Raw genomic sequence first — 15,349 nt, forward strand, 5'->3', positions numbered from 1 at the left:
TATCTTCTTTTATGTTCAACAGAATAAAGAAATTATTACAGGTTTAGAACAACTTGTGGGTGTGTAAACGATGACAAACTTTTCATTTTTGGGTGAACTGTCCCTTTAAGTCAGACAGTCCACCGTGAACAACTGAAATGCCTCTCTGCAAACTGCGCGTTCATCATTAGTCACTGGACAGATACATTGATAACTTTCCCATTCAGCCCTACATCTGGAGAGTCTTGTGTTCAGAGGGCAGATGTGAGCTCCTAGATGTTTTAAACCGCGCAGGTTTGTTTACCGCATGCTGCGCTCGTGTGAAAGGACTTTAACGGCGCGCGTTTTGCAGACTCCGTCGCTATGGAAACAAAGACGCCAAAATCATGCGCAAATGAGCTTCTCTAATAGCCTAGCCCTACTTCTTATGAAATGTATTTCATTATAATTGCTATTAGTATTATAAACAGTGCAAAATACTTATTTGTTTATTCAAATATGTGTTGGCCTTTGTAAAATACGGGACAAATTGCGTCCCTTATTGTTTTGATACGGGACGCATCATTTTACCTTTAAATACGGGACGAATCCGTATTTTAAGGGACGGGTGGCAACCCTATCTGACTTTGATGTGCCACGAAAAGGCACAGAAAAGGCACAAAATCATGCAATCATTATCTGTATGTCCCTTGCACAGAATCTTACCCCTAAACCAATGTGTGTTCTCTTCCAGGTGTGAGCGGGTGTCTTGTGGTTCCCACTGAAGAAAGGAAGCAGGATGCCGTTGTAGATGCCTTCTGCCAGATATATTAGGCAGAAATGTTAATGAGATAACATCTCAATCAGGTATCAAAACTACTTCTTAGTCTTTTCTCATACACTGCTGATTGTATAGTAAAGCATTCATTTCAGGATGCATAAAATGGAAATAATCACCTTTCTGCCAAAACAAGGTCTGTTATGTGGTGTTGAAATTGCTTTCAAACCTGCTATTTAATTTTAATTTAAATATCAGTAGCATGAGTGCTCATTTTATTCTAGAAGGAACATACAGTGGGTACGGTATTCAGACCCCCTTAAATTTTTCACTCTTTGTTATATTGCAGCCATTTGCTAAAATCATTTAAGTTAATTTTTTTTCCTCATTAATGTACACACAGCACCCCATATTGACAGAAAAACACAGAATTGTTGACATTTTTGCAGATTTATTAAAAAAGAAAAACTGAAATATCACATGGTCCTAAGTATTCTTAGGACCATGTGATATTTCAGTTTTTCTTTTTTAATAAATCTGCAAAAATGTCAACGATTCTGTGTTTTTCTGTCAATATGGGGTGCTGTGTGTACATTAATGAGGAAAAAAAATTAACTTAAATGATTTTAGCAAATGGCTGCAATATAACAAAGAGTGAAAAATTTAAGGGGGTCTGAATACTTTCCGTACCCACTGTATAATGATTCGCAAACTAATGAAACGCAATTATAAAATCACCTCGCTATAAATGCCAATTCTATGACTCAATTCATTGCTGAAACTAAGAAAAGACCCAGAAGAGAACGTTAACAGCTCCCCACCATCTTCGCCTCATTCTGTGCTGAAAATAAAAACAAGTGCTGACTACTTTTATCAGAGCAATCTTACAGTCAAAAAGCACATCATGTGCTGATAAAAGTGCTAAACTTCATACTCAAACCTACAAATTCCATTTTAAAGGAGTGTACTATATGCATCTTTAGTATTTCATTCTCCAGCACATGCACACTGCACTGAAAAAAATGTTTCATTCATCCAATTAAAAAAATTTAGGGTAATGATTCTATATTTTATATTTTAACTTGAGCCAATGAAAAATAAATAACTTGCCCATAACTTGCCCTGCAAGTTATTTATTTTTCATTGGCTCAAGTTAAAAAAATATAGATGTGAATCATTACCCTAATTTTTTTTAATTGGATGAATGAAACTTTTTTTTTTTTCAGTGTGTAAAAAGCACTGTAAAATTTATAGGAGCTATTTCTATCTGATCTGACTCTCAAAATGACTTTTCTATGGTGTAACCTAGATAAATTGATGCCTTTTAGGACCTTTACTGTACATCAAGCCAAGCATGTCCAGCTGAGTGACCAACACATAATGGCATGCGTTTATAGACAGTACTGGAAAATAATTATATAACAGACGGTCAGGATACAGCAGCGGAATTCCATTTACTTCTGCATTCTGACCTGTCTGAGGTCGTGTTCTGTGTTCTGTCAGGAAGCGTAACTTAATAATTGACAGACAAGGAAGGATATTTGTCAGAAAGGGAGTTAGAAAAGGAGTTAGCCCAGAGTTACCGCAGCTCAGATCCACCTGGACATTAAACAACAGCCATTGCAGAGGGCTCTTAGAAATGAGGGGTCACATTTTTCTTTCTTTTTCATATTTTCTTTCTTTCTTCTCTGCCTACATCTCTGTACTTTTACCATTTTGTTAAACGTAAACTTGCTTAAAACATTCAAAAAACACATGGATAATTTTTTTTGTCATGCTGATGCATCTTATGTGGCTTGAGGTGTTGGCCTGATTCCTGCAGGTGCATAAAAGGTTTGCGCAGGGGGAGCCCCACCGAACTGTAAGCGCTCTGAGCACATTACTTCCTAACCCGGACCATATTATCAAAGCTTGAACATCCATGAACTTGAGCAGGAACCAGCTTAATCAAATTGTATGTGCTTGAAAAACTTTGTCTGGGTGTTGCAAAATGCTTTAATAGAAACAAGCATTCTTATATGGTGTGTTAGAGAGAGAAAGAGAGCGAGAGAAACCACACATTTCCAGTCAGTTGATCTCAGCTAGGTTTCCTGCCGCATGCTTTGCCACTCTAGCAGAAGTGCAGAGCATGTGTGTTCCTTCTCTCTAAGTGCAGATGTTACTCATACAGACAGTTATTTAACACTTTACCAGAAAAAAACGACAGGAAATTGCATATTAAGCTACCTATATACACACCAGTCAGATGTTTTGTGTTATATATGATGTTATATACAGTGTTGGGGAAAGTTACTTTTAAAAGTAATGCATTACAATATTGCGTTACTCCATAAAAAAGTAACAAAAAAAAGTAACTTGCGTTACTTATTTGAAAAAGTAACTCAGATATTCTCTTGAAAATTAAAAAGTAATGCGTTACTTTACTAGTTACTTGAAAAAAAGTAATCTGATTACGTAACTTGCGTTACTTGTAATATATTACCCCCAACACTGGTTATATATCAATAGCTTTGTGAGTGTTCCATTTACATTGAGTTATACGTTTTAAAAATGGTGTCAAAGTGTTTCGGTAACCACAAAATTGACATTACAAGATAATCATATATTTAGACATCAAAAATATAATACAAAAACGTAATGTTTTGTTTAAAACGTCTTTTAGATAGTCATTTAGCTAAGGCGGTAGGCTACCAAAATACAATATTGGGTTGTGCAAGACGATTCTCCAACAGAAAATTAATGACAGTATCTATTTTTTTTTTTTTTTATCAACCCAATTGAAAGTCTTTGAATATTTCGCACGGTGATACAGAGTGTTGTTACATTGGCTTTTTCAAGGGGCGGAGACAACGGTTCCGCTCGTTCTCGTGAGTGCGTGGTGTGCTAGGCAGAACTTCAAGACGCGGCCACACGGATACGCGCATGCAGGTAGCGGACTAACAGTTGAGTACTCGGTGATTTGAGACGTTTTGGTGACAGTTCTGCTGCAGTTGGTTCGTCTTTTCTTCGTTGCCGGACAGTGAAACAGCGAGACTACGGTAAAGTAATGTGGTTTGCCTCTAGTTTTATTTCAAAGTTGCAACGACCAGAAATAGATGTGTGAAGTTTGACAGTTGCAGCGCACTGCGGGAGCGCTGGCACACTGAGAGATGCTCGTTTGAACTGTTCGCTTCTGGTCTTGAAGCTTGGTGTATTTATGCTTCTCGTGATACTAACGTGTTATTTTATAGACATGTGATAAACTGTTGATTTAATGGCGTGCGTAAATGCGTCAAATAAGTTTTGTAGACAAGTGTGCGTACGTAGCTACTGTATGAAATTCACTTTAAATATTAATGTTGGTCAGGATAGTGAATGAAGAGCAGACAATGTCCAACACTGGAAGTATTGGAAACTCCAATACTTTTTTTAAAATAGCTCAAATATATTATGTAGCATACAAGGTTTACAAGACGTTTGGTCGTTACGTAATCCCCATACTTCCAAGTATGTTGTTTTATAGTTTTGATATTATTTTAGCAGTATTATTTTAGCATTAGCTACTGTTATGTGGAAATCAGTAATATTACATAATTGAAGAAGTGGGTGTGCCAGTCCAAACACACACATAGGCTATATATAGGCTATCATCCAAACAAGGAAATGTAGAACTTATTTGGAATATATATACAACAGAAGCACTTCTCCACTGCAGTTTCTAATTTCCCTATTTCTAAAAATTAAAAGGTATCTTAATATCAGCTCTTAAATTACATACAAATTGTGCAAATTGTTTCATTTTGTTTTACTTGTACATACTCTGTGTCCAGTTGTGAATCAGTGCAGTCCTCCCCAAACCATACAGTATATTCGTAAAGTATAAAAGCACTGGGCCACGGCATAATAGCACATAACACAAAGAGACCATCTATTGAGGGAATGAGACTAAAGCTCAGTGTTTATTCATAAAACAACTTCCCCCTGTCACAACAGACAAATCAGCTTTCAGTCTTTAAATGGCTATTTGTTTTTCTGTCTTTCTTCATGTTAATGCCTGTTTTGGTCTAGCCATGTTTGCATGAACCCTGAGGCCTGTGTTTCAAGGTTAAGGGAAAAACAGGAGATCAGTTTCCAACAGATAATGGTAAAATGCAGTGTTTTCATTTGCATTTAGGTTTATTAATTTCTTCACATGGTTTTAGCCTTGTTATCTTGATATTACAGATGCTGTTTGACAGAGTATGCTAGGGAGTGGAGGGCAGATGACAAAACCCTGCAAATTTGAATTTCACTATTAATTTCAATGAATTTCATAATTTCTTAGTATTTGGTTTGTACCTCTTTTGCTTTAATGACAGCAGCATGAATTAAATAAACCTGATGATCATGATCTCCAACATGATTTGAGAACAATCCAAAGAGAATCTTGAGCTTCGATACAAGGGAAAACTTCTGACCATGTGTACAGAGTCACATGATCAATGTCACAAATCTACTTTTTTGATTAATGACCTTGATATATTGTAGAGTCTTGAATATGTCATACTCATTTTACATCATAACATTTTTGTTTTTGTAAGTTTAAATTAGATTTTGGATATCTTATTTTCAATGTGGACATTTGGACCCTGAATATAAAAGTTTTTGCTTTTTGATAAACTTTGAAATATCAACTCACTTTAATTGAAGTATCTCTATACAAAGAAATGATCTAATTTGCTCTAATGTATTCTGTGTCTCTTTGTCTCATTCATTATATTCTATCTCTTTCTCTTTCATAGTCAAATTAAGTCCGTTTAATCCACAAAAACAAAACAAAACAGCTCTCGTCTTCACAAACTTCACTAATTATACGTCATTAAAAAAAGAGAACAGACAATGTTTTTGTAACACTTATAGTCAGAGAATAAATGATGTTTCCAATTATCATATGTGGCTCAATTTGCACTTCATTTCATGTGAAGTTGTTGCTTTTTGAACATGCATCATTGGGTCTCCTCTGTCCCCGTATGCGGTATGACAGGAGCTCAGTTTAGGCAAAGATAACTGAGCACTGTGGAACTGACAGAGCACATTAACATGACTGACAGATCAGCTCTCACATCTAATCGCTGCTCATCTGAGAAATGGTTTTTCACAAGGCCAGAGGGGAGAGGGACGGACGGACGACTTCAAATCCATGTCTCAGAGTGTGGCTCAGTGTAATCTAGACAAATTGAAAATAGATGACATCGAAAACTATGTCGGAGTAGGACACTGCAAACCAGCACATGGATGGTCTAACACAGCATGTTCAATATAAGGCCAAAAGAGATTTAACTGACAGAATTACGCCGTGAAACAAATTTTCATAAAAGTTTTTTTTTTTCGCTTTTATTTTTAATGTTTCATTATGGAGTTTGACATGCTGAATACGAAACTCACATTACTTTTTGTGTATCATTAACAGTGCTCATGAAAATAAAAATAAAATATGTTGACAATTTATACAAGCTAATCTGTTATTACTCATGCATAAAAATTACATGGTACATGCATAATACTTGATCTAACAACAGTTTAACATAAACGGTTACCAAAAGTGAGTCGTCCGAAATTCAGAAGTGTGCGTTTGATGATTTTTGTCTTTTATGACTAGTCCCACAATGTTCTGGAATGTTACAGAAGCACTAGAATATTACAGAATGTTACAGAAACCTCTAGAATGTTCCCATCCTTGCAAAAGCAAAAAAGCTTTAAAAACATGCAAAATTAGTACAAAAAAACATACCTTTACTAAGCCAATGTTTCACAATTAATGATAGAAGCTCTCAAATTTATCTGACCTAAATGTTTCCCAAAATATTGATGCTACGTGAAAATAGTCAATAATAATTAACACCACATAATTACAGAAGAACCATAAAAAATGTAAGTGAAACGTTTTTTTGTTGCATTGTGTTCAAATTTCAAAGAGTTTATATATATATATATATATATATATATATATATATATATAACAAGAGAGAGAGTAAATCTAAATATATTCACCTTTTGTTTTTACGGAAGAAAGAAAGAAAAATACATATGGGTTTTGTACAGTATATGCAATTTTTTGTGCACTATTATAATTAAACACCCCTAGCCACTAGCCCACCAGGGGTGAACATTTTCTGAATATGAGGAATATTTGTCTTCAAATTTAATAGAATTTTGTAGTCCATGCAAATCTTTAATATCCACAGGAGACCTTGTTGTTTATTTTTCTGTTTTGTAATGGACAAACACATCCAAGAGGCATGATGAGATGCACATGTATTTCTTTGAAAGAATGCACAGTATTTTATGAAGAAAATTAGCATCAGCTTGGTTATTGTTTGTACAGTCGTGGGGTTAAAACACCTTTGTTAAATATTAGATAATATCACACACACTGATACAGTACTCTTCTAAATCATTTAAAGCAATAATATGCATGAGAGAATAAAGTTCTCAATGCCTGTATTTACAGGAAAGAAAGAGGGAGATGCCGAACAATGCTAGCTGCAGATCATTATCATTAGCAGTTCTGTAAGAAAATAACCTATACATATTATGAGGAATCAAATTGTCCATAGACTTTTGTGATAAAAGAGCTTGAGCCTGATGAAAACATTTAGCAAAGATTTATTTTTATCAAAGAGATAAGATGATATAGAAAAATAAAATGCAATGAACTACTACACTCTTAGAAAAAAAGGTACAAGGTACAGGTTTAGGGATATGCTGGTATCAAATTTTCATGTTGCGATTAATTGCTAATGCTTTTATCACGGTATGCGGTATTATCACGGTATTGAAATTTAGTTTTAAAAAAGTGCTCTCATAATACAGTATAACAGGTTTAATAACTTTTCTTATAACAAAAATAACTGAACATTTAAATGCAATAAAGCAATACAGAAAAATGTATAAAGTTAAAAGTTTTAAACAGATTAAAGTGCAAAACAGCTATAAAGACCAATAGGTATCACTTTACAATAAGACCTCATTAGTTAACCTTAGTTAATGCATTAACATTCACAATGAGCAGTAGCTACATTTGCTACAGAAGTTATTAATCTTTGTTTAAAAAATACAAGTCTAAGTTCATGTTAGCTCATTAAATAACACAGTTGCAACTTTCAATTTTAACAACGTGTTATATTGGAATACCTAAGATTAATGAATGTTCAGAATAATTTTTCATTGGCAGTTTATGTTAACTAATGAAGCCCTAATGTAAAGTGTGACCGAACAATAAAGAATCAAAACACATTAAAACAATATCTAGGGCATGTTGTAGTCCAGATTAAAATGTAAAAAAAGTTTGAAAATAAATAGCCTATTAGTACTAATATGTACATTTAAAGTACTAATATGTACCATTTAGGGGTAAATAAGGTACAAATAAAGTACCTTTCAGATTTTGTACAGTAGGGTACTCATATTTTATTTCTATTTACAAGACTTCAGAGTGAAAAAAACAAGTGTGATATGTCCCCATGACTGCTTGATTGCTGTTTACAGAGGTTACCCCTTTGTTAAATAATAAGCATTTTCTATTAGTATATATATATATATATATATATATATACACAGTTGCATCTCAATAAATTAGAATGTCATGGAAAAGTTCATTTATTTCAGTAATTCAACTCAAATTGTGAAACTCGTGTATTAATAATACATGAGTTTCACAATTTGAGTTGAATTACTGAAATAAATGAACTTTTCCACGACATTCTAATTTATTGAGATGCACCTGTATAGTGAAACTTAAGGGGATAGTTCACCAAAAATAACAGTTTAGTAAACGATTTAAAAGATAAGTCAGACTATTCGCATTATTTACACATGGATGATGGATGATGACGGGGTTGTCGACTTTCAAAAATGACAAAAAAAAGTCCATAAAAGTACTAGAACAATAGTCCACAGCAGCAGATTAGATCATTAATAACGATAAGTAAGTGTATAAGATAGGAAACTTTAAACATCACCTATGAACCTGTGTTCAACTAAAGGTTAAAAGTTGATGAAGGGTTAAAAGTTTGTTTACTTCTGCAAAGTTCCTCTTATAGGGAGTCAAAGCCACATTTCTTGTTTACCCATGTGTTTTCTCTTGTATAGTCACCATCTCAAATGGAGGATGGGCAAGGCCATGCATCATACTGTAGTAATTAAATATAATTGAATCTGCATTTCCTCCTCTGCTGTTTGTGCAGCTCTCCTTCCTCCTGATCCTAATGGAAATTATCCTGATTATCAGCATCCGTTCCTTTCCTCTTCACTCTGAAAAGCCCAATTCAGAGGAGAACAGAGAGGACCTTTAAACTTCTCAACCAATCTGGTTAAAATGATCATCAACCAACTTGGTTAAAAACATTCTCTTAAAGAATAACTCCCATGCAAAGATAAAGGGGGGAGTTTTGTGTTTATGATGGAAAGACTTAAAGATTTAGTTCTCGCCAAGAAAAGATTAAAAAGCTTAAATAAAAATCAGTAAATAATGACTGTTTCCCACTCAAAAGGTATCGTCCGACTTCAGAAGACCTGGAATATACAATAGGGCACATTCATGTGGACTACATGTGGTCTTCCATTCATTTTAGTTTGTTAATGTTTGCCTGTTTCTGTGTTTTCTTTAGGTGGAGGTGTGATGGACTCTTGAAACGAGTTAAACAAGTGTCTCAACATCCTCAGATCATAGACAGTGTATTATAGTAAGATGTGACCTCTTCTTTCACAATTATGGGTTAATAATACAGTAATTGGCCTGCTTCATTTATTTCTATATTTTTTTCCTCTATTAAAACCTTTTTTTGTGAGTGGTCAAAACTTGAAACAGGAAAAGTACTGAGCAGCTTTATTTTTAACCAACTTTAGTAAAAGCACACTTTTGCAATGCATACAATTGTCTCTAGCCAGCTAACCACAGCCGCTCGCTTTTGCTTAGCTAGAACATCAGCAGGTGTTTGACCTCTCTGGTCTCTCACAAGAGACTAATTTTCTTCATTTTAGCACCCTGGTTTCTCAATACCTGGTTTTATATCTCTTCCCATTTATGGCAGCTTGACCTTCCCCTTTGTTCAACCTTTCAGTATTTCACCATGGAGGCCAGAGGAAAGTATGACTTCAATGGCAAAGCAGAAGATGAGCTCAGCTTCCGGAAAGGAGACATTCTGAAGGTGAGTGATAGAGTACTCGAATGCACAATCACTTACTTTTGCATTGACCACCACATGAAAAGCGTTACAGATGCTTGCAAAAACAATGGAAAGTGTACAGAGGAAACAGTAAAAACAAGTATTTGCGCTTATAAGATATAGTATATAAGTATATAAGTAGTATATAAGATATAAGTCCAGCTATATTTCTTGGAAAATCGCAGAAAGAAAAACATTACTTGCTGAATATGGGTTTATAAAATTCTTGGGATGCTCCATGACTGATAAGAAAATGAGGCATTCAAGATGTATTTGTAAAGTTTAAGAGGTTTTTAAACACAAATGTAGGTGCAAAGCTATCAAGCAGGGGGGTGAAAATTGAAACAGTCTTTTGAGTGCTGCTCTACCACACCTGACTACAACAGTTACGCTATAGCTAGTGCCAGTGCATTGGGCAAAAATAACGTATTGTGATAGAACCTTTAATGTGTTAATCCTTGAATATTGTAGTTATACATACTCATACTCACAATTGTATAATTATAATTTTTTTATAATTATGACTTTTTATCTCATCTCATAATTTCAGCTTTTTAAGTCATTTAAGTTTTATTTAATCATTTTGACTTGTATCATAATTTAAACTTTTCATGTCACAATTATGACTTTTAATCTCATAATTATGATTTACCTTTTTTTGAGGGCTTAAAGGGTTAGTTCACCCAAAAATGAAAATTAGCCCATAAATTACTCACCCTCAAGTCATCCTAGGTGTATATGACTCTCTTCTTTTAGACGAATCCAGTCAGAGTTATATTAAAAATTGTCTTTGATCTTTCAAGCTGTTTAATGCCACTCAGCAGGTGTTGCATGCAGGGTGAACTAACCCTTTAAGAAATGGGCTTATATTACTTTTAACAAATATTACTCTAAACAGATCCTGGGATCTCAAGACGAATGGTTCAAAGCAGAGCTACATGGTCATGAGGGCTTCATACCTAAAAACTATGTTGACATGCAAACGCTGAGGTGAGCTCATGCTTGTGATATTTATGTTTGTTTGTTTTTTACCACATGCAAAAAACCTGTAAGCATGTAGTAGTTAATATTGTGGGCTATTGTAAATAGATAAAGACAGAGCAAGAGAGAGAGTAAAAGACCTAAATAAGCACACAAATGTATTTGGATTCCAAATTTTCTACAGCTGGTACAAAGAGAACGCCAGTCGTGGCTCGGCTGAGGAGATTCTCATGTCCCGAGAGGTGGGCGCTTTCCTGATCCGTGGCAGCCAGAGTTCCCCTGGAGACTTCTCCATCTCAGTCAGGTAACAAAAATGAGGAGAGAATGGATTTAGTGGATTTAAAAGTGATGTGATGTGACATGTGGCCAAGTATGGTTACCCATACTAGGAATTAGTGCTCTGCATTTAACCCATCCTTAGTGCACACACACACAGCAGTGAACACACACACACCGTGAACACACACCCGAAGCAGTGGGCAGCCATTTATGCTGCGGCGCCCGGGGAACAGTTGGGGGTTCGGTGCCTTGCTCAAGGGCACCTCAGTCGTGGTATTGAAGGTGGAAGCGAGCGCTGTACATTCACTCCCCCCACCTACAATCCCTGCCGGTACGAGACTCGAACCCACAACCTTTGGGTTACGAGTCCGACTCTCTAACCATTAGGCCACAACTTCCCCCATTTATATTAGGATTGCAGATTTTGATTTTGCCCGTGTGATTGCTTAAAGGCATAGTTCACCCAAAATTGAAAATTCTGTATTTGGCATTGTTTGTCAATATAATAGAAGTCAATGGTAACCAAAAATGTTTGGTTATCTATACTCTACAAAATATCTTCTTTTGTGTTCTGCAGGGAAAAAAATATAAAAACACAAAATGTGTTAAGGTCACAGTCTTGTTAGGCTAGTGTTAGTATTTCAGCTGGCCCATGAAGGCCACCCTTAAAATGCAGTGAATCTGTAATCCCACAAGTTGTCATGTCAGTCTTTTTAAGCCATGTAGCTGAAAGATCCTCATAGACTAGAGCCTCACACCTGAGCCATCTCGGCCCACACACACACTGAATCTGGCCTATGGAAACACTCCATCAATAATGCATCAATAACATCCATCTTATTACAGCAGTCAGACAGTCCATTTGGTTCAGCCATCCTCTCATAAATCACCTATACAGTAGGTCCAAACTGAATGCACTGTGTAAGACTGAGAGAGAGAGAGAATGAGCGAGGGTTCCCTCTAGTGCAGAAAGTGGGTTGTGCAAGCTTTTGTTAGTGGCAGTTCATTAAAAATTGCTGGACATTAATATGTCCTGAGGGCTGGTATTCAAACTCGAATAAGTTAGAAGCTTCTGCTAAATGACTGCATAGCTTTTTATAAGTGAGATTATTTTTTATATATCAGCCTGCCATAGAAATAAGTGTGAACAGTTAGGTTTCGTTTTTCTCACGTTCATTTATTTATATCTCACTATGTTTTGTTTTTTTCACTGCTCACAGACACGAGTATGATGTACAGCATTTTAAAGTTATGAAGGATAAATCGGGCCAGTACTACTTGTGGATGGACAAGTTTACCTCTCTAAACAAGCTTGTAGAGTTCTACAAGACCACCTCCATATCCAAGCAGAGGGAGATCTTCCTTAGTGACGGAAGTGGAAATGAGCCACGAGCACCTCCACCGGTAAATAATCTCTAGATTTAAATCCATAAATACAGTTTGCTCTTAATCTTCTAGGTTACTGTTTATACTTAATCTCATAACAGAACTCCATGAAGACACACCTAATCATTAAACGTTCTTTTTGCTGTCTCTGAACTCATTTATCAGCTGATTTTTCTTGTTTTCAAGCGACAGCTGATGTAAGAAAATCAAAAAGTAAGGCTCTGTGGTGAAAACTTTAATTTCAAATGTAAGATTTTTTCAATGCACTATGAGCCGATTCTGTCAGACATGGCTTTTAAATGTGGATGAAGCTGAGAGTATGTGTACAGGAGATGAATAATATTAATAAAATCAATAAATGGTCCTCATTTTCAGTTAAGGAGTCAACCCGACGTTCGGCCTTCCCCAGGTGGTGGTTATGGCGGTCCCCCAACCTCATCACAACACCGCAACACAACAGATCAGAGTCACAACCAGAAGGTACGAGGCTACGAGCATGTCAACAGTCATATTCAAGCCCATCTGTGCATGCATTTAAAACTGAAAAACCTTGCTGAATTATTGAAAAGCTGTCATTCATATTGAAGTACATTAACCTCTATTCCATTCAACTAACCAACTGTTCCTACAGTCTTGCAAAAACTGAGTATTAAAACACATTAAAACTAATTATTTTAAATATAAAAAATTGTGTAAACTATAATATAAAATATGTATTGCATTTAATTTTCTAATAATATATATATATCAAGTCAAGTCAAGTTGAGCTTTATTGTCATTCTGCTACATGTGGGGACATACAGTGGAACGAAATGTCGTGCCTCACAGGACCACGGTGCTTCATAAATACAGACATACAACAATGAAGTAAAACAGTAAAACCTATACACAACTAGCCTACTGACTGATTTTGACTATAAAAATACTATATATATATATATATATATATAAATAAATGTTTAACAAGAAAACGGAACTTATTGATAAATATAACTGTGCTCTTTTCTCAGAGTAAGAGAGGAAGTGTTGAGGATAAAGCTAACACTGTGGGACACCAAGGGAGGAACAGCCCAGCCCCTCGGCGAACCTCTGAAACTTTGCCTGCTCCGGTATGACACCAGAAATTCTCAGAAACTGTCTCATGAGCTGTCAAGAGTGTCATCACACAAGACTGTATTTAAGTCTTGTGTGAACTTCTTTCTTTTTTTTTTAAAGGTGATGTGTGTAATATTTTTCGAGGTTAAAATACTTTACTATCCTATGTTATGGTGCGTTCAAGTCAAGTCGGGAAAGATCGTATTTACAAGTTGATCACACATGAGCGCCACCACAAAGTCGTAATTACGAATGGGAAACTGAATTTTCTGAATCTTAAGTTGCATCTACAAAATACAATAGTATTGTACAATTACTATAGAATATATAACGATTCCGTTTAAAGCAACTTCATAAAATGAATAAAAATAGAAAATAGCAAAAACACACTGAAGCACATTCTTTATTCATTATTTTGTAGATGTAGAGTTAAAAAAAATCTTGTTACATTTTATGTAGAAAAGGTACATCGCCATCTTGCTCCGACCAAAGTGACTTGAATGCACCTGACATCACAATTACGACTTGCCAACTCATAAATATGAACTTCCCAAGAGGACTTGAACACACCATTTATATGCTGAGACAACTAACCAATGGCATGAGTATGGGGGCTGAACTATCTGTTTGTTCAGCCAATAGAATGTGAGGGTGTTCAAGAAACTTGTTTGTAAACTTTTTTTTTTTGCAATTCCTTTTTATGATGCACAGAAATTACACACTGCACCTTTAAATGGCTATACATGGTTATTTATGTACTAATATTTATTGGTAGTCTATCCATATACATTAGTAAAATCAGTAAAATACAGATTTTACTTTCATGTCCTCATTATTAAAAAAAAGATATATAGGAACCAGCCATTTAGGAACATTAAGGAACAAAATTCAGAAGGAAATTAGTACCTTTTATTATACTGACCATTTATTGGGTGTGTGTGTGTGTGTTTTAGAGGTCAACCATACAGGTGATGGCAATGTATGACTTCACAGCAGAGGAAGATGACGAGTTGGGCTTCAGTTCCGGTGACATCATTGACGTACTGGACCGTTCTGATGCGTCATGGTGGAAAGGTCGATTGCGCGGCAGGACTGGTCTTTTCCCTGCCAATTACACAGAACAGATCTAAAGTCTTCTGATTGCTCAGAGGTGTGGAATCACTATACTAAGAGTCAAATCTATCATTCTCTTACCAAATGCTTGTCAATAATGTATGGACTGGTCGATTATTTTCAAATCCCTTTTTATAAAACTGGCTGCAGAACTGTTGAGGAGAAGTGAGAAAAAGACTCATGAAGCTCTTTGTTGCTTCTCTTTTTCATATACATAACCATTTTTTTTTTCAATTTCACAAATATGGTACGAAGAATGAACTATACCATTTCCCTTATGTGTCAAATTCTCATAATGACTAGACATTTCTCTTATATGAACTGCTGAATTATACAGTACATAGCCCATACAATGACCCTTCAGTTCATGTTTATATTTTAAGATCTTCAGTAGGACACACTAAGACAAGATACAGTGTTACAGTAAGCAAAGATTTTATGTTACTGTACCAATTTTTGTATTAAAAAGAGACGTTTTTAACAAATGTCAGTTGTCAAGACCCCATGGCACAGGCAGAAGAGGTATGATTATTGTTTTGTTATACAAGATGGAAAATACGGATGGCAAATATGG

General features: G+C 35.4%; 1 protein-coding gene across 3 annotated transcripts; it reads left to right on the top strand.

Moving 5' to 3' along the window:
- Nucleotides 1-766: 766 nt before the first annotated feature.
- On the top strand, nt 767-15,001 carry LOC107680873 (GRB2-related adapter protein-like). Of its 3 annotated transcripts, none has more exons than XM_016476942.1 (9): nt 767-825; nt 9,364-9,438; nt 9,787-9,903; nt 10,820-10,911; nt 11,087-11,206; nt 12,402-12,585; nt 12,943-13,047; nt 13,578-13,676; nt 14,616-15,001. In XM_016476942.1, the coding sequence occupies exons 3-9, from the start codon at nt 9,826-9,828 to the stop codon at nt 14,790-14,792; spliced, it is 855 nt and encodes a 284-aa protein (XP_016332428.1). In that variant the 5' UTR covers nt 767-825; nt 9,364-9,438; nt 9,787-9,825; the 3' UTR covers nt 14,793-15,001. The 3 variants fall into 3 exon arrangements, with proteins under 3 accessions (XP_016332428.1, XP_016332427.1, XP_016332429.1); XM_016476941.1 differs by lacking the exon at nt 767-825 and adding an exon at nt 3,591-3,774; XM_016476943.1 differs by lacking the exon at nt 767-825 and adding an exon at nt 3,591-3,774 and having other exon boundaries at nt 9,817-9,903.
- Nucleotides 15,002-15,349: the final 348 nt, after the last annotated feature.

The sequence above is a fragment of the Sinocyclocheilus anshuiensis genome, unplaced genomic scaffold, assembly GCF_001515605.1.
Source record: "Sinocyclocheilus anshuiensis isolate Anshui unplaced genomic scaffold, SAMN03320099.WGS_v1.1 scaffold1230, whole genome shotgun sequence".
NCBI classification, from domain to species: Eukaryota; Metazoa; Chordata; class Actinopteri; order Cypriniformes; family Cyprinidae; genus Sinocyclocheilus; species Sinocyclocheilus anshuiensis.